The sequence below is a fragment of the Schistocerca serialis genome, chromosome 1 (genome assembly GCF_023864345.2).
Source record: "Schistocerca serialis cubense isolate TAMUIC-IGC-003099 chromosome 1, iqSchSeri2.2, whole genome shotgun sequence".
NCBI lineage: Eukaryota > Metazoa > Arthropoda > Insecta > Orthoptera > Acrididae > Schistocerca > Schistocerca serialis.
Genome location: NC_064638.1, coordinates 74,961,133 through 74,986,734, shown reverse-complemented (window position 1 = coordinate 74,986,734; position 25,602 = coordinate 74,961,133). Strand labels below are relative to the sequence as shown.

Below are 25,602 nucleotides of genomic sequence, written 5' to 3'. Positions count from 1 at the left end.
TCAGAATACAGCAGTTTGAAAACTAGTTAATGGCACAGAAAATAAATTGCATGAAAGTTAAAAAAATGACTGTTTGATTAAACAGACACAAATTGCCAATTTAGGCATCACTGTCTAGGGTTCGCATTAAACAGTAACTTTTCCAGTAAAGACAGCTATAGTGGTTTTTGTAATTTGTGAAGTTATGTAAGTATTTATTATGAAGCAGTAGACAAAAGCAGCAGCTGAGTTATTAACAGGAGGAACAGTGTCTCTGTCTTTGAAGCAGCTGCTTGTCTCCTAATATAATTTATTTATGATAATTACCAGTATTCATAGATGAGCACTCATCGTAACGTGTTGTGAGTGTACTTTAGAGGAGTATCCTGTAGTCGCTGCATCTGCCTATTAAGGTATAACAGTCCTGAATGCTCTCTTTCATGATGTGCTTTCTGGAATACAATGTATAAATGAATGAATAAATTAATGGCTCCAAGGGTAGTTCTTGTCATCTTGGTCCAAGTGGCATACAGTTCAAGATAGTGTTTCACTCAGTGACCTATCTCCTTGGCTTCAGCAGTGATAGCATCACTTGACTAGAAGGCTTTCTTGAACCTCTGATGTTTCCAAAGTTTACAGCATCCTATATGACATTACACAAATTCAGCTAGATGTTGTCACACTGACACTAATATGGTGCAGGGTCATCTGTATCATCCATACAAGCTGAATGCTTCTGGGAATAATGTCATACAAATCATGAAGATTGCATATGATTCCTTAAGCAGAAATTGTTCCAGTTTCTTGAGATGAGGAAAATGGTAATTTACACTTATTTATTTTCCTGACGTAGGCTACAATAGTTAAATAATATTCAACTCTAGGGACTGTCGAGGTCGTGGAGTACGAGTTGCTTCATGTTTGTGCTCACCAATAACATATGTGATCTTGGGGTCATTGAATGAATATGGTCACCTAAAATTGTTCTATAGACATTATACTTTCGTTCTCTTTTTAAAGTGCCCACAGGAGCCACTAAAAAAAATATATGACTGCTTAAATCATTACAGAACCTTCAGCATTTCTTATACTTAGTAGAAGACAACCTAGATTATATACACTGTATCTAGTGTTCTCCATATGTGAACATATCTTCCAGTAATGAACAGTGTTGACATTAACTCATGTGACCCCATTACATAGTCACCTTGTCTGATAGTCTAGATTTTGTGCCCCTTGCACCACAGAAGCTTTTCTTTATTTACTGTCTGCTTTACAAGCTTTCCCCATACCAGCTTTACCATTAATGTTATATTTATGCAATTCATGTTGTGCTTTATATATACTACTGGGTCTGCTTGTATATTATACTCATCAGTCATTTTCCAAGCAGTGGCCTTCAAGTAAGAGGTAACAAATCTTGTTAATGTCATTCTTCTGTACTAGAGAGTTTAGTTTTATTTTCAGTATTGTGCTAGTTAACAAGGCGTTATCAGGAACTTTGTTTGCTGTCATGGCTCTGCATCAAGTAGGTTTAGACGCTACTATTGGAGCTGCAACATTTGTTATGGAGCACAAAGTGGGCAACAACGACTGTCCACAATGTATGTCTCCAAGGACTAAAACAATTGTAAATCGACAAAACATCACAGGATCACAGATGTACTGGTAGTTCAGAAAACTTTGAGAAAAGGCTCAGTGCAAAATGGAAACAAGAGCCTTAAAGTCATAAAATGAACTCCAGAAATTAGGTGCTTACACCAAGGTGCTCATATAATTTTGTCCATCCCCTGTATGTCTCAACAGTACAGTTCAAATGAAAGTATGAACTTACATACACAGTGTGAAGTTTCAGTAGTATACAAGAAACATTTAAGGAGATTAAGTGCATATACCAGCTCATATGTTTATTGTCCATGATGTTCACACAGAGTCATTCTATGCATTCAGTAAGTTCTGTAGTTGTTACTGCACTACATACAAGCCTCAATTCGAAAATAATCAACAGTGCAATCATTAAACCTGAGCAGATGACGGTGTAATATCTCTTTATATTCGATGAATTATTCAGATACAATTCTACCCTTGAATGACGTTTACTAATTTTCTATCTTCATACTCGCAGAATCCATGCGAAAAGTAGCTCATACAATAGCTATGCCATGAGCGCATAAGTATTCTTTGTAGTACTCTCTCTGGTGGTTGTTAAAAAAAAAAAAAAAAAGAAAGAGGGCTTCCGAGATTGTCTTCGTGCCGATTAGCCTGAGCTTGGTTTGGAAGAACTGTAATCTGATTATTGAGCTTTATGACAGAAGATAACTGATTCGAACTGTACGCTTAAAAGTGAAATATATATATGGCTCCTTCATACAAAAGGTATTTGAAATTTGAGAATTAATGATATTTATCGATATATTGCGTAGTTGTTAATCAGAAGGGAACTTCTGAAAGACTGGATACGAACCTGCATTTAATAATCCAAGAGCTCCATTACTTCTTCGGAAGGTTAAACTTCATCAAAGCCAAATATCCGCTTGATATGAGGTTTCCCGACTGATTATACAACGCTCTCAAAATTACGAGGCATTTTATTTGTACAGATTAGCAGACTGCCGCAAAGCACGAGCCTGCAGAGAAGAAGAATCATCGCCTGATTTCATTCTAACAAGTAAAATTTCAGAATCATTTTGAGTGACTGAGCTATGACTGTATTTCCTATCATGAATGATTGATTGCTCGAACGAATTGAGATCTACAGAATTACGTAGAAAAGATTGGAGGAAAAAAATTACAGTGGCGCCAGTGTGACAGGACTCTCTTGGATTGTTATATAATATACGTATTTTTTGTTTCATGAAAACCAACGAGAACGAGAGGTAACTAATCTGAAGAGAGATTCGGTGCCCATAGTAAAAGATTGCTGATACCAAGAAACGATTTCAACTATTGGACAACACCGATACTACAGAACAAGGCCAGAGAAATCTAATTTTTTTTTTTATCCTGTAGTTAAAATAGTTTGAAATCAATTTAGAAAGAACTTTTTTCCAGATAGTAGTTAGATTGTAGAACTGTATATTGTGTGATTTTCGTATCTGAGCAGTTAACTTTATACCACCTGTGAAGTAATTTGAAAGTTAAGTGTGTCTACGACAGTAAATTTGAAACTGTATTTAGTGACTGGAACCTGATATTGACAGTTATTTAATGGTATTGACTAGAGCGGCATTTAAAATGTCACTGAATCAGCAACGAGACGTGCAACAGCCTTCAGCTGTTTGCACAGAAGCAGAGGCCACGGATAGCAATTCTGAGACTGTTGTGGCTAGCGGTAGCAATATAAATAATCCCGCTGGTTCAGAAAACATTCATACAACAGCTGATCAGACTGTTGTTGACACATTAGTTGTTATCATGCAACAGTTGTCTCTATTAGCCGAAGGCCAAGCGGAGGTGAAACGAGACTTATCCGTTATACAAAATGAATTCAAAAATCAACTAGCCGAAAATCAAACAGAATTACAAAATCAGTTAAGAGCAACCTTTACCGAATTAGATCAGAGATTAAATACCCAGACACAGGAAATAAAGGAACAGGCAGAAAGGACCGAACAGAATCTTATTGCTCGAATTGAGCAGGTCCGCCAACAATGCCAAGAAAACAATAGTAAATTAAAAGCGGAACTAACCGAATATGTATCCGTCAAAATTGACACGATACAAAAACAAGTGGAACTGTTTCCTCAAGTAATACAAGCTCAAAAGGACATACAGTGTTCCGTAGCTATGATACCAGAAATAACAGAATCCCAAGATAATCTAAAGAAGCAATTTGACGAAGTGAAGGAAAAACATGAGACAGTGGAACATAGAATGAATGTACTTGCAGGAAAGTTTTCAGAAATGACATTAGAGCGGCAAAATTCTCCTTCGGAAACGATAGAAGAAACTGTGAAAGTAGCTTTACAGTCAATTTCAGAGAGTTCCGAGGATAATTTTTTTAACAAAGGGTTAAAGGAAGTTCGAGAACAACTTGGCGAAGATTTCTCGCGTTGGAAAGAAAATATCGAAAGATCACTAAATCTCTCGCAGGAGGATTTAGAAACAGCGAGAAGTAGGAAACAACATCCTCAATCTGCGCGTGACATTCCGTCCACGTCAAGATCCGATGTAGACAGAACTGGAACGTCACAAGTTAGATTCGATATAACGGATAGCCACAGGGAAAAGTACGAACAGGACGATTTTTGGAATCGTAGTAGCGTTGAGGAGAAGATGATTAAACAGAGACAATTTCAAATCTTTAACCCTGACAAAAAGAATGTTCATCCTGTAGTCTTTATTCGAAGTTTCAGTGGTCTATTTCCACGATCTTGGACAGAATGGCAAAAGATTAGTTTTGTATCTGGATATATACAAGGAACAGGAGAATTGTGGGCATCCGAACAAACATCTTCTTGTAAATGTTACAAAGAATTTGAGCAGGCTTTTCTAGCAAAATATTGGTCTGCTGGAATACAAGAAAGACTTAGGCAGGAAGTATTATATCCTGAGCCTTTCTCGTTTTCTAGAGGATCTCTAAAGAGATATTTTGAGAAATACATTAATAAATCTTTGTATTGGGATGTACCGTGTCCTTTTCCGGATATACTTAGAATACTCAAGTCCAGACTACCCACCAGTATAAGAAATCAGCTGTTATATATAAATGATAAGGATATAGACTCATTTATGACTACGCTTGATCATATTGATATAATTGAGGAGGATAATAAAAGGGCAAGAGAAATGTCATATCAAAGAGGAGTAACAGAAGCGAATCCGAGCTGCAACTCGAATGGGAATGGCAGAAATGGTAGCAGTAACAATAATCATAACCAACTACACTCTCCGAGGAGACTTAGAAATGGACAAAATGCAAACAATAATTATTACCATAATGGAAACTTTAGTAATGGTGCAGCGAGGGGCTATTTTAGGAACAGTAGGAATTTTAACCGGTATAATCCAATGTATGGCAACACAGGACAGTTCTACCAACACCAGCAAAACAACAACAATAATTACACGAATCAAGCAAGACAACATAGACAGAATTCACCACAACAACCGATAATCACTGAAGTAGCTGAAGAGACAAATACCAATCGGACCAATAATCAGTCAAACTAAACATGACCGCATCGTGACCCGGAGGAGCGGTCAGGGGATCTGTTAGGGACGAAACAGTAAAATTACAATTGTTAAGATATAATGATGGTGAGCTGTTGACTGAAGAGTTAACAAAGGATTTAATAACGTGTCATAATGACAGGTCGAGTGTTCCGGTATCGGAAGTATTTGTTGAAATAGAGGAAGTTCCAACGAATGTGGTATTAGACACCGCCGCTTCCACCAATGTCATCTCAGGCGCTCTTTTTCGGAGAATTATTAGAAAGAAGAAGGTACCAATTTTGCCAGTACAGAACTGCAAAATCATCGGAGCTGTTAGAGCACGCTCTCCCAATGTCAAAATACAAACACAATTAGAGATGAAAATGGGAAATGTAGCAATAAAATGCACGTTCCTTGTAGTGGAGAAGTTATTAGTGGACTGTATTCTTGGTATTGGGAGTATGCAGGAGTACGATTGTCAGATTGATTTTTTGGAAGGAATAGTTAAATTTAGATTAAATGGAGAAGAGATAGCACTGGATTTAAATAGAAAGGAAACTGTGCATGAGAAATATTGTCGCGGTGCCATAATTCAATTAATTGACACTACAAACGGTCGTCGGAAGGAGCTTTCAAAGGATTTGATACAACAGGAAGACTTTAACCAAACAACAATGATAAAAGCTAGTGAATCAAATCAGCTTACCAGAGAACAAAGGCAGCAGCTTCATTATTTGTTAGAGGCATATGAAGAGATTTTTGATGAGAAATCAGGAATTATTAAAAAGGATATTTGTCACCTACAAGTGAAGCCACATCAGACTTACTGCTACACGCACTATCCGATCCCCTGGCATTTAAAACAATCCGTTCAAAGGGAGATAAATAGAATGTTAGAATGGAACTTGATTGAGCCATCAACTAGTCCATATTGTTCTCCGCTCTAAGTCGTTCCAAAACCTAGAGGCAACGTAAGCAAAGTATGAAGACCAGAATTTAAAATGGGAGGAAAAGATTCGACTCGCACTTGTCAATTTAACTAAAAAGGCAATACAACGGAAATTGACATATGATAAACGGATTCACCGGATTCAGACGTTTCATCTTGGAGAAAAGGTTTTATTGAGGCGACACATCCATTCCTCGAAACTGATGAAGAACATAAAGAAATGGAATCTTATTTATACCGGACCATATGTTATTGTAAATATACCAAATCCTGGATCATACTTGTTGGCATATCCCGAATCGAGAAGGATAAAGGGATTATTCCCGCATAATGATATTAAGAAATTTAGTGAAGGATCGTAGATCTGTGATACCAAATATGGAGAAGAATTTAGTGTGGAATTTGACTATGAGTCGAATGTGTATATAAATATCAAGAAGTTTATGTTGTCTAGAGGTTAAGAGACAGTGAGACTACTCCTGTGCTAGGTTAAGAGACAGTGAGATTACTCCTGTGATAGGTTAAGAGACAGTGAGATTACTCCTGTGATAGGTTAAGAGACAGTGAGATTACTCCTGTGTTAGTTTAGCACAAAATTTTTAAGATAGGTAGAAGAATTTGTTAATTACTAGTGTTTGTAAGTGTGGACTATGAGCAGAAGCCACAGTGATATACAATGAAAGTGCATCTACATTTCCTCAAGACACGGCACTTACGTGAGAATTGCGTGTGAAACTTCAACAGTGTGGGATATGTAGGTAAATACGCTGTGTGTATGATGTGCGCTGTTCGCGCAAGAAACCAAATGAACTGTGAAATGAAGCAACAGTCGATAATGTCACTGTTGCAAACAATTGAAGAAACTCTCTGGTTGCGCGAGAGAAAATTATTACAATTTTTAGATTTTTTCATTATGCCTCCTCTACCAGGAGAATTAATTTAAGAATTTTAACTAACATTTTAAGAATAGCAGTTTGTGTGTTTCATATTATGGACATAATTGTTGAAATATATTTCCATAAATGTTCATGAGGGGATGAAGAAGATTCTACGAGTGGATGATTTGTTAAATGAACATACGTCATCATTAATGATATTTATTTGCAAGTGGATCTATAAATCAATTAATTATAAGAATAATGAAAATTTTTCAAATTATTCCTTTTGTGGAGTCAGTGTCATATGCCTGTTTTTAAAATTTTTCATCAGGTGTAAACTTAAATTTTATCCATAATTTCGTAATTGAAAGCAAACCTCGGACAGATTCAATGCTCTACTTCCACCTGCACTATAACAAAACGAAGATTAGATTAAAAATTTTTTTTGAGAGGAATACGTTCGATATGAGCTACAACAAAATTTAAATGCCCACTGTCTATATGGCAATGTTTTGGACAATCAGCAGTTGTAATGCAAAACAACTTTGGTATTGAGGACTATAAAAAAAAAAAAAAATCGCGATTGTCAGGACTGATGGATGTTCCAGTCTAGTACAGATGGAAGAATGTAGGGATCCACTCCGATTTTGAGTTCAACGATGAAGTATGGACTTCGTTGCCTTAATCCACTCTCTTCCAGGGATTTATTCAGTCAGAACCTTTTCTTATTCCACTTTAAACCTGTTTCATGTTCACGTACCTGACCATGTGTTCCTGAGATCATCTTCCTGTTTCTACGGCACGTTACCAGCTTCTATCCTGTACCATAAGCCATCGCCTGTCCTCCGTGCCGCGTCCACCAAACGCTGTACGTCGCCTACCCGGTGTCCATGCCCAGTGTTCCTGTTCCATCGACTTCACAACGAGATTGCCGGCTACATCGTCGAAAGAAGAATTTATAAAAAATTTTTTTTGAGCAATATTGTAAAATTGTTTTTTGGCTATGAGGCACTTTTCCTTCGATCTAATCTATAGAGCTTCTATATATTTCAAAATTACTGGATTTAGGCTTTCCTATCTTCTTTAATACCTGAGCTGGGGTCTATTCTTCCGGGTTTTCCAGGGTTTCCCTGTGAAGGCCAGTTCCCAAATGGGTAGACCTTTTTCCTAATTACACCAATCTACATCTTCCCTGGTTATGTACTCGGGATGCGGGTATACCCCGGTACATGTAAAAGCTACAGCTTAGGTATTCTCGTAACTTATTGTCTTAACATGTTACCCATACTCTCTATAGTAAAATTCTACTAATTCAAAATATTCCTCTTTTGAATAAACAACCCAACAAATTTTTTCTGTTAGCTCGCAAAGTGTATTATCATTAACTTTGCTCGCTGCGAGGGGCAATTGTAATATCTCTTTATATTCGATGAATTATTCAGATACAATTCTACCCTTGAATGACGTTTACTAATTTTCTATCTTCATACTCGCAGAATCCATGCGAAAAGTAGCTCATACAATAGCTATGCCATGAGCGCATAAGTATTCTTTGTAGTACTCTCTCTGGTGGTTGTTAAAAAAAAAAAAAAAAAAAAGAAAGAGGGCTTCCGAGATTGTCTTCGTGCCGATTAGCCTGAGCTTGGTTTGGAAGAACTGTAATCTGATTATTGAGCTTTATGACAGAAGATAACTGATTCGAACTGTACGCTTAAAAGTGAAATATATATATGGCTCCTTCATACAAAAGGTATTTGAAATTTGAGAATTAATGATATTTATCGATATATTGCGTAGTTGTTAATCAGAAGGGAACTTCCGAAAGACTGGATACGAACCTGCATTTAATAATCCAAGAGCTCCATTACTTCTTCGGAAGGTTAAACTTCATCAAAGCCAAATATCCGCTTGATATGAGGTTTCCCGACTGATTATACAACGCTCTCAAAATTACGAGGCATTTTATTTGTACAGATTAGCAGACTGCTGCAAAGCACGAGCCTGCAGAGAAGAAGAATCATCGCCTGATTTCATTCTAACAAGTAAAATTTCAGAATCATTTTGAGTGACTGAGCTATGACTGTATTTCCTATCATGAATGATTGATTGCTCGAACGAATTGAGATCTACAGAATTACGTAGAAAAGATTGGAGGAGAAATTACAGTGTTCCACAATCCACTTATTGTTTTGACCCAGCAACAGTGGAAACATATTACAAAAACCTTGGTAAATTTGCAAAAATAACAGTCACATAAAATACTTTGAAATGATTTTTAAGTCCTTGTGATAGGCTGTTGAACTGTAATGACTTTTCTTTTTCTTACTTTCCAATAGAGATTACATCAGTTTTACTGGTATAAATGCAGGGTGGTAAAAGGTAACTGTGGATACATGATCTCTTGTTCCTGAAATATATACCAATTGTGTATGAAAGTGGAAAAAAAAAAAAAAAAAAAAAAAAAAAAAACACCTGAATCGTAATAGAAGAAACTTGTGGGTTTCTGTCTGGAGTGGCCCTCATAGTCCACAACAGACATCAACACTGTGTGTAAGTAGCCAGCATAACAAGCACAAGTAGTTTATAATACCTGCACCTAAAATTAAATATGTATACAGCCTTAGGCATGGAGCTAAATAGCAATAACCATAGACAAACGGTACAACAGATAATTTCCAGATGGAAAGGTTGCTTCATCCAAGTGAAGACAGGAAACTGGGAGAGAGGAAGCAAAGGTGAAGTTTGATGTTTATTACCTCAGCTAGAAGGATCACTACGAATGGAACATACACACAGACTAGGAAATAATGGGAGAGGAAATCTGTCGTATCTTTTTGAAAGGAACCACCCTTAAAAATGGTTCAAATGGCTCTGAGCACTATGGGACTCAACTGCTGAGGTCATTAGTCCCCTAGAACTTAGAACTAGTTAAACCTAACTAACCTAAGGACATTACAAACATCCATGCCCGAGGCAGGATTCGAACCTGCGACCGTAGTGGTCTTGCGGTTCCAGACTGCAGCGCCTTTAACCGCACGGCCACTTCGGCCGGCGGAACCACCCTTACATTCATTTCTAAAGTTTAGGAAAATCACAGAAACCCTAAAGTGAACCTGTGTGGCTGAGTGGCGATTTCCCATGCCGCCCAAATACAAATCCACTGCCTCAACCATTGTGCATTCTTGATTAGTAAAAGGGAGCAATAAGTTTGGGGAAATTAGTGAGTCATTTTCATCATCGACTCGCAAGTCGCCGATGTGGCGTCAACTAATGACGACTTGCAATATGGCGGCCGGACTCCCCCGAATGGGGCCTCCTGGCCAACAATGCCATACATTCATTTCATTTCAGTGAGTAGGCCTATTGAGGGATTTGGTATGATATTCACCTAGGATTTGAGATGAATGGACAGACAGGCGAACAAGAAAGAAGAAAGAAAGAAAGAAAGAAAGAAAGAAAGAGATAGAGAGAGAAATTGAATAACTAGCCATAGATGGCAGGGGAGAAGCTTTGAGAAGAGTAGGAGATGGAAAGGGGGACTAACTTGGTAAACAGATGGCAGATCCTTGTCATAGAAAACTTTGTTTTTTACTAATAATTTTAGAGAGCAACATGTAAGATTCTCGAGTCATTCAATGCGCCTGTAATTCCTCCTAATATGCTTTCAGGATAGTTATGTTGCATTACTGGAATAAGAGCATCTGCATTGGGAAATATACCAAAGTAACTAAACATCCCAATTCTGCAAAACGAATGTCGTATACAGAGGTCTGACCAAAGTATGAAACACGATACGAAGTGTATGCTTGAAAATAAATGCAGATTTTAGCTATGCCTGTAGGTTTTGCTATTATTTTTGACTACGAATGACACCTGTGCACTATCCTCAAGAGATTGCAAGTGCCATTCACGATAAGGACTGTGCTCAGTGTAATTGTGGGTGCTTTATGTCAGATGAAAGCGAATTCGAGCACTGACAGATTGTCATCGTTTGTTATGATGGGTGCTTCTGTAACCAAGGTGGCCGAAAGGTCTGGTGTTTGATCCAGTGCCCTTTATACTACATACCCAGATCAAAGATTCATACCACACAGAGGGGAAGAGGAAAAACATCACCCGCTATGTCAAAATGTGGACGAAATTATGTGCCGAGTGATCATGTGACCATGACAAATGGTCACAGGATTGTGACAAAAAATAAAGAGGATGACAGCAGAAAAAGTTACTGCAGAACTGAGTGTTGCACTCACAAATCCAGTCAGAGCCAAAACACAAAGGAAGCTCCACAAGCAGGAAATCGCAGGGCAAGCTGGTTTTCCAAAACCACTCATGAGTGATGCAAATGTTCATAACGGGAAAATGTGGTTCTGAAGCCATACAGTCTCAACTGTGGAGCAGTGGAAGAAAGTCATTTAGTTGTATGTGTCATTTTCCACACTGTTTCCAACTTCTGAATGAGTTTACACTGGAAAGTAAAATAGGGCAGGGCTTCAGCTATGATTTGGGCAGCAATATCATGGTATTCCATAGGCTACAGTTACTGTACAAAGTCGCATTATTGCCGAAGATTGTCTGTGTAATTTGGTTGATAAGGTCCATCCTATGGTACAATATTTGTTCCCCTATGGTGGCGCTCTGTTCCAAGATAACGGGGGCCCTGTTCACACAGCTCGCACCATCCAGTATTAGTTTTGAGAGCACAAGGAGGAAATGCCAAATCTCCCCTGGCCATCTCCATCACCAGATTTCCGTATTATTGAGCCTTTGTGGTCTATTTTTGAAAGCAGTGTGCGTGATCCACTCCCACCATCATTACCAGAACTTGCCACTATTTTGCAGGAAGAATGGTACAAGATATCCTTCAAAACCACAAAGGATCTGGGTGTATCCATCCTAAGACAACTGGAAGATGTTTTGAATGGCAGTGGGTTTAGCACACTGTATAAAGTATGGTAATATGTTGTGTTTTTGGTGTTCCCATATTTTTGGCCAACCCCTGTATAACTGTGCAGTCAAAACAAAATTGGTAAATGTGTTCACTTTCACCAACGGGGAACCTGTAATGGAAAATTCAATTGTGAAACAAGTATTAATAAAACACTTCAGATTTTGTAACTGAGATTGCTCTTTAATTTATTTCATTTAGTTTTCTGGTTAGATTACCAGTTTTAAAGAGTTAGAATCTAGAACATAGCATTTGATACATACAAAATATAACATTTGTGTACAGATATTTCTGAATAATATTCTCACATTTATACTATATAAGGGAATCCTAGGAAAATGTAATTGTGAAAATACAAATATACTAACAGAAAGTCATTTCGATCACACACAATCCTACTCTTTATCCAGCATTATAAGTAAATCAGAAAATAAGTTTAGTGACACAATTTTTGTATTGTAAGAAAATGTAGAATATGTATGCATGTAGTTCAGCCCTATATCATCTTGTGCAAATTCCGAAAGAAAAAAGAAATTAGGAATACAAGTACCAGTATATAAAACTAAAAGTATCACCTAAGACAGTTCTCACATTTACACACAGGCATCTTAGTTTCTAGACATATCAAATTTAAAAACTCCAATGATGCACATGCTAATTTGCTTCCTAATGAAAGTGGATAGCACTACTATTTTTTGCAGATTTAGCATATTGATTATAAAATTAACTTACCACTAATACATAAAAATATGGCATGTTTTGTTATAAAACTATTCAAACTGAAAATACTATGAACTGAATGTATAAAAAATTATCAAGGAAAAAAAACATACATTATGTGGTCATTAATATCAAATTCAATCACATTTATTTCTGCCTTTGTTTATGCAGTCTACACATTGGTACACACATGGAGCAAATAATTCACAGATAAAATGATTATCACATGTTACAGTATCAAAGACACTGAAAAACTGTTCCACATATATCACTTGCACTGTTAGGATAAAAAGAAAATAATCGGTACTGACATCATCAAAATTCCATGGATGGATATATTACGCATTTTTTCTGCTCCTTTACGTTAAAAAAAAAAAAATTCAAAGAAACAAAATGTTCCATTCATCTGACAATGTCAACATGAAATCGGTAGAAAGAAAATATTCGAATGATGAAGTTCAAAGTGTAAGTGTTTTCACTGTATTCTGGAAAGATGATATCTACCCCTGAACTACCTCCAAATTAAACATGTGAGGACTGAAAGAAAGAAAAAAAAAAAGAGGACATAAAGAAAAACAAAAATTCGTACAAATACTATCTAATACAAGGGAAATAATAATGAATGCACAGACTGAAAGACTAGACTGGGTTACCAAAAAAGAGTTGTGATGGCAATTTCTCTTTTCTGCAGCAAAGTGAGACATGATTATTCAAATTATTAAAAGCTTTTTAAACTGAATTTTCTTCCTTAAGTACACTTAAGTCTAAAGTGTCAAAAAAAGCTCACAGCATTCATCAACCAAACTCTCCAACAACTGTATAAATTAATCAAGATCACTCTGATGCAAATAAAAGATAAGACTGCCACCACTTATCACATCAAGCTAAACTTGCAATGGTAAAGTCCACAACTGCATATCTGGAGAAAACATTATCAGTAAGCAAATTGTCAGACTTAATTCACACAAACTGAAAAGCAGTTTCTGCCTCAGCACTACAGCCGAGCGTGCAGTCAGTGGCCATCGCCTCACCTGGCACACAGTAAGTACATAATATAACTTTTCAGATCTCTGCGGATGCATGAGGCTCCGCTTCCTTCTGCCGCCAGGTACCCAATAGATAAAACAACGTGGACTTCACTTTGCGTCCATAGGTCTAATACCGCCTCCCACATTTAATGCTTTCTTTTATAGATATAAAAACAATGAACAGTGCAAACTAAGCATAGAAATCTGTAACTTATCTCTAGAGCCTGTTCATGAAGTAACACATATCTTATAATTGTCTCTGTCGATGTCGAATGCACATTCTTGTAACATATATTTACTTTTACTTTCTTCTTTATTAAGACCAAGAAGAGCGCTTCTGTTCCTTTCAGTACACTCTCTTTGCTAACACCACTGGGTGCAGGCACACATGTGTGGAGTCTTGTGTGTTACCACACAATGTCATGGTTCATTTCCTTCACTGGTTCTATTCTTCTGGTTTTCAACACAAATTAAATTCTCACAATACAGAAGATCATCCAAGCATGCATGCAGTGTGGGACAATCTGGGAGCCTCCCATGAGGCAACATTGGGCTAAACTGTTGTTCAATCCCAACCATTTTCTTTTATCATGTGAGCCAACTCGATGATGTATTTGCCTTCCTTATACTTCTGGCTTGATTCAAAAGCATGTTCCTGGAACACAAAAACAGAAAGATGATGCAGAACAACTCATTATGTATTTGTATTGTTCTAGGATGTGCAACTGTTCATGGAATGTTTTGTAAATGACTGCACCCAGCAATACAAACACCCAAAAGCAATAAAAACAACCGATTCGCTGGAGAAGCTTAAGATCACACAAAACCTTACATGATATAGACATTAATACAAGGCAAGTAATAGAAGTTATAACAGCAAATGCATTTCACTTGTCACTATCATTGTTTTGCTGCATTTCTGCAAACTAAAATCAACTTTAATAATGAGGTGACATTTTTCTGCTCTTTATCATGTGTGCTACTTTAACAAGAAAGGAAAGAGTAATGTGTGAACTACTGCCTGTGGATCATGTAAGGCATGCCTCATGTACATTACACATGTTTATTCAATTTTCATATGAGAAACCCAGCATTGTGTTCATCCAAAGTGGCAATTCCAGAGAAACTCAATTACAAGGGATAAAATTATGTTTACTGATGACTGCAATATTATAGCCACTGAAAGAATAAGAGGTCTCCTTGCAGTGAAAGTATATGAAACCCTCACAAAAGTTTACAATACTGCTACACTGGACATAAAACAAATGCCATAAATTTCAGTTTGAACAGGAAAAAATGACACCGGAAATTTAAATGTAGTTGGTATTTGCATAGCATACACTAAAGTTCTAGAAATATGTATTTATTATCAGTTGAAACAGTGTCAATACGAAAGTTACAAACAGAAGAAGATCAGAATTAGATGCCCTTGAAGTTGTCATCAGTAACAGCCAATGCCTTACAGTTAAGTTCTATTGGTATTTTAAGTCAGTTCTTAGCAATGGAATGCTTTTCTGCACAAAACGTTAATACAGTTTTCAGACTACAGAAAAGGGAAATTAGGAAAACAACCAAATACAGTAATAATCCTCACTGTAAGGACCTGTTCAGGTCACAGGAGATTTTAATTATACCCTTTTGGCACACTCCCCAGTTAGTTATGCACATTAAAAAAAATCTTTGTAACTACTGAACAAATAACTCTGTGCATGTCCAAGGAACAGGAGCTACAGCATACTTGCATTTAGCAAGAAATAATAAACAAGAAACTCAAAATAGTGTTTACTGCTATCGAATACTACTGTTCAACATAAAATTGTTCAAGAGGGTCAGAGAGATTAATGAAACTATTTTTTTAAAAAAGACAGGTGAAAAGTACACATCAAGCAATACATTCTACTGAGTGAAAGACTGACAATGTGTGCAACAAAAGGTACAATGACTTTTAAATTAAAGAACATGAAAACAAAAATTGATGGAAGCATGCAACACAAAGTATTTTATCACAGAAGCTATAAGAATTTTACACAGAAAAAAAGCTGATAACAGATGGCACTGTATGCTGTATAGTTCAAATGTCCACCACTACCAGTAGAGAAATAGCACAAATGAACAACAAAATATGCTACGACATTTCGTAATGCCCCAAGAGAAAACGCCAAACATAAATGATTTAAATTTTTCCAATATTATGCGACAGTTAAGCAGACAGTGTCTTTCAATGTGTCCCACAAAAAAGAGTCACAGGGAGTCACATCTGGTGAATATGGAGCCCAATCCACATGTCCACCAGTAAATTCAGGGCAATTCAAAGTAAAGATTCAACTCCTGAAGTACAGTATTCATCAAAAACACACAACATCTGTTCAGTGTGATGTGACTGGGCCTCATCTTACTTGCACATGTCTGGTCGATCTTCCCCTGCTTGCTGTGTATTGACAAATTGTTCCAAAACTGAAATGTAGTGTCTATTAGTTTCCGATTCACAAACAAAGAAAGGGTTGATAATGTTTCTGTTGCACACCACGACACTAACAGTAACTTTGGGAGATTGCTGTGGTTTTGCTTCACACTAACGGGAACCGCAAAATCGTCATTTTTGCTTAGTCACAAACCCATTCAGCTGGAAATGGGCTCCTAGTGCAAAGCAGATGCAGCCAACATCAAATCCGTCATTATCAATCATTCTGAGAATCTGGTTCACAATCTCATTTGTTACACTGCCAGTATGTGTGTGAACTATGGATCTTGAATGAAAATATGTGTAGACAGTTTCTCAGTATTGCTCGAATGCTAGAACGCTTCAAATCAGTCCCTGCTGCAGTTCTTCATACAGATTTCTTGAGATGTTGCTGAATAAGTCCAGAGTCTGGGGGACAGTTTCAGGAACAAATATATTTGGCCTGGGACGTTTATTTCTCACTGTATTGTCAGCCACGGTGCCTGATTTTTGAGACTGTTTATTTACATCATGTCCTTTTCAAACATTAAATTGTGTTTGCATCTTGTTGCCATAATGCTAAATTCAAATCAATGATATTCCAGTATAAGCAGTGGCTGCTGCTGTGCAAGAGCATAAGAGTACATGACTACCCTAACTTTCGACACCTTACATAGTTATTGGTTATTTTTCTTTGAATGCTGTTGATCGTAACAGAGATGCTGCAATCTGAAAGATATGGCACTTAAATCTGCTGCACCAGTGCTCCTCTAGACTCCGTGAAACTTGGCATCAGGGTCATGAGCACACCTACATTTGTGCATGTTTTAAGGAGATTCTGCGCATGTACAACTCACGTGACATAACTGCCTTATGGGTCAAATATATACGGTTTTGATAGACAACATGCATGGTTTATGATGTGCATAGATAGCTCTTCCCACACAACTAGGACTTCACTTCAGTGCTACCAGTTGGTAGCACATTGTGGCAGACTTTTACGGTCCAAGCTTAACAAGTATAACATCGAGCATATTTACACAGCCACAGCGTCATGGTTAAGTGGTCACGGTGTTGGACTGCCGAGTGGAGGGGCAGTGTTCAAAACTCTCTCAAGCCAATTTTTTAATTTATTTCTTTTACAAAATTATTAACTGCCTGCTTCGTCACTGGAATGTTTTTTCTCTTTCTACAGTGTTGGTAATTGTCATACTACACATTAGTTATGGAATAGGAGTCATGTGGTAAGAATACATTACTTCGCAAGTAAATGTGTTGAACACTGACAGCAGGCGAGATACCACATAGAATTATAATTCTTAGAAGGAAGAATGTAAGAAAAAACTCTTATTAGAAGAACAGCAAAAACAAGAATAAAACCCAAGGTATCTTGAAGAAGAGATTAAAAAGATGAATAACACAAAAGATTATTTGAGTATGAGACAGCTGCTGTGAAAGAAAAGAAAGAGGAACAAGTAACTCAGAAGGCATGAGAAAAAATTATCTTCCTAACTTCAGGTAAACTGAGAAAAGCACTAAATAAGAAAATTAAAAAGCTACAGTATGCTTCAGGGTGCAGAAATCATGAAGGTAGGAGGAGGAGTGAGAGAAAAGGAGTTTGAAACCATTCAGAAAAATCTTGAGTAAAGAAAATCTAGTATGAGTAATGCATTATTTAATATGATTCCCAAAAAACAGTAATCCAAAAATATTTTGTTTATCTTTTTCCAGTACTGAAATGCAGAAGGTCACTAGTTTTAAAAATGTTACTTGTTTGTGAGTTGGAAATAATCCAGATATATTCATGTTAATACATGTAATGTCTTCCCTAGTATTCATCCCATTGTAGTGTCTGCTGTTTTTTATAATTTGGGAAATTTATTTTAATTTTAATGCTGTGGCCACATGTCATTATCGTCACCATAGTCTTCAGTTAACTGAAGGGTTAAAGAAAAGTGAAATGGTACTAGCACTTCAGGACGGCAGTACGGAATGTGAATAGTCAACTTCTGTTTATTGGGAGAATTTTAAGAAAGTGTGGCTCATCTATAAAGGAGACTGTGTATAAAACAATAGTGTAACCCATTCTTAACCCCACTAGTGGTAGGTTTCACCAGAAGATGCTTTGTGAACTCAAATGGCAATCCCTGGAGGGATGGTATTTTTGTGGAACACTATTGAGAAAGTTTAGAGCACTGACATTTGAAGCTGACTGCAGAACAATTTTGCACTGCAAACATATATTTTGCGTAAGGATAATGAAGACAAAATACGAAGAATTATGATTTGTTTGGAGGCATGTAGACAGTCATTTTCCCCTTGTTCTGTTTGCTAGTGGAACTGGTAAGAGAATGACTAGTAATGTTACAAGCCCTCTGCCAGGCACCATATCATGGCTTGTCAAGTATGTATGTATGTATGTATGTATGTACGTACGTATGTATGCAAAAGGGACAGAAGTTGAGTGTGCCATCAGTCTGCAAATTGCGTAAACTTTGTCCAGTTTGTAATCAGATTTTAACTTTTTTGTTCCTTGTAATTTATGAAGTGGCAATTGGGGAATAGCCCCCAACAATTGCCTTAAGGAATGTGGGAAACCACCTAAAAATCACAGGCAAGCTGCCCAGTATACCAGATCAACAATCCTTAAAACACACTGTGAATTTGATCTGGGCCTGGTGTACACCTCTTTGTCACAGGTTAGCATGCTGCACATTAACCTACACAAGCAGGTCTCCTAATACTCAAAATATACCCACAATAAAAGCTATGTGCTTGGTAATAGCTAATCATAAACCAGATGCTCATTGAGCAAGTGCAATAACAAAGTTTGCTGCTGAAAAATTTCATTCACCTCCAAGTTTAGTCCATCAATTTCTCTGAAACTATGTTTCCCTTAATAATTTATAGAAAACTGGAGTTTAAGAAAGGAAAATGTATGTTACCACAGGGGCACTTGGCTAATGAAGATACAGTAATTAGATAACAACTTCTCTGGTTACAAAGCCCATTTATCTTTAGTGTATTCGAATATTACTTACAGGATGATTCAATGATGATGTAACAAACTTTCAGGGATGCTGGAGAAGGGTAAATGTATCAATCAGAGGTAAGGGAGCTTGGCCTGGAAATAAGCGAGCCAAATGTCCAACATGATGGAGCTCCATCTCATTTTGGACTGCAGGTTTGTGAATGCACTCCATGAAAAGCCTGAACAGAGGATATGCAGAGGAAGTCCTGTTTCATGGCCAACATATTCACCTGATCTCATCCCACTTGCTGCTTCCTGTGTGACCAAGTGAAAAGTTTTGTCTACGAGTTACCTATTGAGATTGAATAGGATCATCTGGCAAGAATTCTCTCTGCCTGCAACACAATTTGCTGTTGTTTGAATTATTAGAAAGGGTATGACAAAACTCTGTGTGATGATTCCAAGCCCAGATTGATGCTGGGGGATGCCATTTTGAACAACTGTTGTAAATATGAGAGCTAGTGAAATTGTGGAGGGACATCAAATTTGCTGTTAATGTACCACGGACTTAGGATTTTCAGTTTCTCTGACATTGAACATATGTACCGTTACTAGTCCATCAAGAGGGAAAATTATCTGAGGGTACTAGAGTATTCAGTGGGAATTATGTACGTCATGATCAGAGTTCAAAAGTAGGGGGCCTTCAGTTTGAGCACTGTGTGAGGCTAAGGTGGAACTTGAGTCTAGGTGTGCTTGCTTGTGTAAATGTGCGTGCATTTTTCTTTCTGTAAAAGGTTCAGGGCAAAACCTCAAATGTGTAACAGTCTTTTCATTGTGCCTGCCTGCAACTCAATGTGACACCTTCACGTAAGTAGAAATCTGTCCTTTGCATAATATTGTTAATATTACGAAAATGATAGATCGTTACTCACCATATGGAGACAGTGTGGGGTCACGGATAGGCACAATGAAGAGACTGATAAATGTTTAATCTTTTGGCATACACACACACACACACACACACACACACACACACACACACACACACACACAACTTTAGACTGCATGATCAGTGGAATATGACACTGAGTGTTTTTTCTGTATTCAGACTGCATTTGTATCCCATTTGTGAAAACCAAGTAAATTACAATACTTTACATGTTTAATAATTATGATTAAATTTTCAGTTATGGAATGGTTCAGGGAAGCTGAATGCAAACACTTGTAGAAAGCAATGCAAGAATGAAACAGTCTGAGGCTCTCAAGCTAAAACAGGAATACAATTTGATGATGATGATTATGTTTAGTTTGTTGGGCGCTCAACTGCACAGTCCTCAGTGCCCATACAATGTCCCCATTTTTACACAGTCCAATTTGTACACATTCCAGTCCAGCCATTGTCACAAATAATGATAATAATGATGATGGAATGACGAGGACAACACAAACACCAAGTTTCCAGGCAGAGAATACAGTTTCTTCGAACATGAATTATCAGGATCATTCAGAGTGTAAAACATGATTTTACCACACCAACTGCTGATCCCCAAGCACAGCGATCACAAGAATGCCAGTTCACAAACAATGAAGACATTAAACAAACAGTGACATTCTGGGTCAAATCTTTGGCACTACAAGTGTACAACATAGAAACTGAAAAAAATAGTCCCATGTTACAATAAGTCCCTTCACAATTACTGTGACAATATTTCAAAATAGAGTACGGTACTGTAACTTTGTAAATAAAGTTTTACACCAATATCTTTTGTTTTTATTTAGTTACACCAAAAAGTTCTTTGCTTTCTGGACAACTCTCGTACAACCTGTTCTGTTGTCTCGTGGCGGAAATGAGAAGCAACATATTGCAGCATGATGAATTCATAATTAGAATTAAATTTCTGACAATAATGTTATTAACTATGAAAAATTGGAATATGAATATCTGTTATTATTTGCAAATGATGTGCTCAAAAATATACATGCTCTTACTATTACAGTACAGCAAAAGTCTATTTATGAGCTGTCTGTTTTGTCACTTACATTACAATTACTGGAAAATAGCTTTTTCTTTGCGGTCTTTTTTTCTATTAAAAACATATTAGTTGAATTATCTTACGTATTTCCACCCCAGTGTTGTTTTGCAGCACTCGCAGTATATATCGGCAACAGCATGGAGTCCCGTGAGCAGGACTCTCTCTTCTGCAGGGCCACATCCCACATTCACCCTGAACAACAAATGCAAAAGTCAGTTTTGGCACAAAGAGTATTTCATATGTAATCAAACACAAAATTTTCAAAAATAAGTTTTTGTCGTCGTCATCATGACTTGCACAGTTTGTTATCAAGACTGGAAACTTCTTTCTTTATACTATGTTGATCACAAGAAATCTCTGTGTGCACCCAAGAAGTACAGCTACATTCTCAGTGCGTTTCAGTAGTGTGAGTGGTAGAATATTCACTACTCAATATATTAACCTGCCTCAAAGGGTCATTTCAAGTTTAGACCATGAACACTATGTCACTTTATAGCAAGAAAGGTTGTCAGGACAGGAAGTAGCCCAGTGGATCTGCATACAATGCAACAACATCATTGAAACTATTCCATTATATTTCAGTATTGTCAGACAGGAAACACTGAACATACACGACCTGTAGAGGTTGTCAGCAAAAGCTGATGACCTCTACTTCCTAGATGCCTTTAGGAGAGTGTAAAAGAACAGCGTGATGCCTTTTTCAATGCAGTTGGGAGGGCCACGTCAACAAAGATAGTATCCAACTGTTTCCTTACAATTAATTTAGTCTTTAGATCTCCATTATAAATAGCAGTCAAGCCCTCTAAAAGTATCGTACATGAAGAAGGTGGGCAAAGTAATGTCAAGAATGTAACTTTGATCAGTGGCATCAGGTTCTCTTCAGTAACAAGTTTAGGAATTGTCTGACGCCTGATGATCATCACAGGAGTGTGTGGAGGTACTAACGTACATCTCAGGCTTACAGACCCACAGGTTCACCAGATCAGTTGTGTTTTGGGCCGGTATCATGTACAGATGTTGGATTCCTCTCAGCATTATTGAGCATAATTTTAAGGCTGTGCAGTATCGGTATTGGATCCTCTGACCTATATTGGCCACCGTTACAATGAACATTTTGGTGATAGGTTCATTTTTCAGGATGACAATGCACAAGCATATTATGCCAATATCATGTATACCTTCCTCCAAAAGACAGGAAAGAAATGAATGAAATAGCCTGTGATATCTACCAACTGAATACAATTAAACGTGCTTGGGAACAGTTCAAACTTGCAGTGCATCACTGCGTGGACCTTCATCACTCATTAGATAACATCAGGAGGATTGCTATCAAAGATGGTAGGATAGGTTCCAGGGCTAATACCTCAAGCAGCTTTTGAATAGTATGCAAAGGAAAATCCGAGCGTGTTGCAACACACAGGCTGAAGCAGCACGGTGCTGAATATTACACAGTAGCACATTTTGATGTCACCGAGTGCCTTTTGTACAGGATGTAGTTTTTTATCTTACAGTAAAGTAATTTTTTTTAGGTTTGTAAGTCCCCCCCCCCCCCCCCCCCTTGCTCCTCTTGAATTTAATCCTACATATGTTCGCAGATATGCAGGTGGTTCAAAACTCTAGCTGAGCAGTTTGTAAGTACATATTTGTAAATGTATCTTCTGCAGAGAACCAACAGTAGCACAAATGTACTGGAGAGAGAATAATACTACACTATATAAAATAAAGGAACAGGAAAACTATGTGAAAATTACACATTAAGACAATGCCACTGCACGAAACAAATGTGATTTACCACAAGGCAGTAACTCAAATATTTAAGCAATGTGATTCACCTAGACCAAGCAAACAGGAAAACAGTAAAAATCAGTTAAATCATACATGCAAAGCAATTGTTTTCAATATTTTTGTCGGTCAGATGTAAAAGTATCTGGATATCCCTATGCAATGCAGAATTGACCACTATGTATCACAAGAGGCAGATTTGAGGGTACAAAAGGGAGTGGGGAGTATTTGTTGCCAACAGGGACGCAGTAATAGTAGAATGGGTTGGTCACAAGAGCTCCGCAACTTCGAACATGGCTATTCATTTAATGTCACTTGAGTAACATATCCTTCAGAGACATTTCAACCCTTCTAAAGCTGTCCAAGTCAACTTTTGATGATTCAACTGTGAAGTGGGAATATGAAGGAAGATCAGGTACACGTCATGAGCTAACAGATGGGGACTGTCGAGCACTGCGGAGCGTTATCGTAACAAATTGCACGACATCAGTGGGTCTGGGGTGAGATCAATGTTACAACTCATCCCAAAGATATTTCAAAGTGCTGCCAGCAATCCAGCAAGGTCAATGACTGCACACATTGAGATAAAAAGAATTGAGTACAATAGGCGAGGAGCACCTCATAAGCCACACATTTCTTCAGTCAATGGAAAGCAACACTTGAGGTGGTGTAAAGGGTGATACCACTGGATATAAAATGATTGTAAATGAGTGATTTGGTGCGATGAATCATATGATGGAAGGGGTTTTGGTTTAGTGAATGACTGTAGAACATTATCTGCCATCACATGTAGTGTCAGCACTGAAGTAGGGAGGAGGTAATGTTATGACATGGCTACATTTTTCGTGGATGGGTTGTGATCTCATTACTGCACTTACGAAAGTACTAAATACTAAAGGACATAAACATGTTTTACAGTACTGTGTACTGCGTACAGTAGAGGAATACAGTGGAGTCGATGACTGTTTGTATCAGCAAGGTAAAGCCTCCTGCAATAAAGCAGACAGTGGTTCGTGGAAAATAATATTCCTGAAATGGAATGGCATGTGTAGAATCCAAATGTGAACCCCATGGAATATGTTTGAGATGAGTTTTAATGTTGATCTCACTCCAGACCTAGGCTCCAACTTCACTACTTTCTCCAATGTCAACCCTTAAGGAGGAATGGACTGCCATTCCTTCATAAACTATCAGACAACTCATTGAAAGCGTCCTCAGCAGAGGTCAAGCCATCATAAAGGTGAAGAATAAATACAAGCCATATTAATGTTTACTAACAGACATCCAAGCCCCTTTGGTCAGATAGTGTATTTACAATTGTTACACCTACATGCAGCTCATTTGACACAGTGATGATGAGCAAGATATCTCAATGTACATAGAGCATAATATTTTTAAAATATAACCGATTTGAAAAGTATGGAATTAAGAAGGTCTAAGTGTAACAGTTTTAACCACCACAGCTTCTATAAACAATAGTAATTTTCATCATCTTGTACACTATCAGTCGATGGAACAAAATTTTATTCCAGATAAACAGATAAAACTTCTTGGAATTCATTCAAATATCAGTATATACAGATAACCAGAGTGGGCGGCAGCATATCAATAACAATATGAAATGACTATGCTAAAGAAGGAGTTTTGATTTTTTTCACCATTTGTGCAGAAAAACGTTATCTTTAAAAATACAAGTGAAGTATTTTACTCACTATCTTCAATAAAAGCAAGTATCTTGCTTTGTGTTCTTGTGTAATGTTTCACCAATTCTCTTTTACACTTTTTCATGTTAAAGTTGTGTATTTCATTTTAATGAATTGTATCCCAGAGCTTAATCCCGTAATAGGCAACTATTGAACCATTGTCAAGCTTGCACTTTACAGAAGGATGTACTGAAGTGTAATACTAAACTGCGTATCGCAATAATATGAAATACCTACTTTGCCTCTACTGTCCCGCACAGTTCAGCATCAAGTATTGATTATCTGACTTTTTCAAGATTACTCTGCTTAAAAGTATTTTTAGAAACACAAAGACTCAATCATTTCATTTTTACTTACACTGAATTGAAGAGGTAAGCCCTTCCTTGGCTGCCCTGGAAGGACTGCAACAGAAATAATTTGTCCAAGTCAAGCCCGGTAAATCATATTTGCTGTCTATAAAAGTGATAAATAAGTCACCTTTTTATGACACACACTTTACAGAAACAAAACTTTGTAGTAACGCCTTTCTACTCTACCACTGTAGAAGCGCTGTTATTGAAAACTTAATTCCTTGTTTGGAAATTACAGGATTAACTTATTCGGTGTAGTAGTACTTAACGTTTGCATTCCTTTGCCCCAAATTTCAACATATAATTACACATTGTCAGTGAACCATTTGATAAATGACACCACTCAACAACACAGTGACAATGCTAACAGGAAGTAAAGAAGAATGAATTATAATGCTCTAATTTACTTGAACTGAAGTAACAGTCCGCAGTTCACCAGAGATTATTTAAGCTAGAAATAAACAGTTTAAATAAGACAAAAACTGAATGCTTCAGGAAGAATTCTTTGTTGTAAATTCCCCTAACTGTAATCCACAGCCACACAGCCATTTCACAGATTACAAGGCCCCTTTCGCTCGAGATTTGAGTCCTCCCTCAGTCATATATATATATGTGTGTGTGTGTGTGTGTGTGTGTGTGTGTGTGTGTGTGTGTGTGTGTGTGTGTGTGT

The 25,602-nt window shown here is 37.3% G+C and overlaps 1 protein-coding gene across 4 annotated transcripts in view; it reads right to left on the bottom strand.

The window, feature by feature from the left end:
• Window positions 1-12,991: 12,991 nt before the first annotated feature.
• LOC126461814 (protein yippee-like 2) overlaps window positions 12,992-25,602 on the bottom strand; it is a 654,536-nt gene continuing 641,925 nt past the window's right edge. For all 4 annotated transcript variants that reach the window (XM_050096026.1, XM_050096025.1, XM_050096027.1 and 1 more), the window contains 3 exons: window positions 24,940-24,983; window positions 21,181-21,289; window positions 12,992-14,308 (listed from right to left, as the gene is read on the bottom strand). In XM_050096026.1, coding sequence (XP_049951983.1) covers window positions 14,219-14,308; window positions 21,181-21,289; window positions 24,940-24,983 — 243 coding nt within the window. In that variant the 3' untranslated portion in view covers window positions 12,992-14,218. The remainder of the gene's footprint in view (window positions 14,309-21,180; window positions 21,290-24,939; window positions 24,984-25,602) is intronic.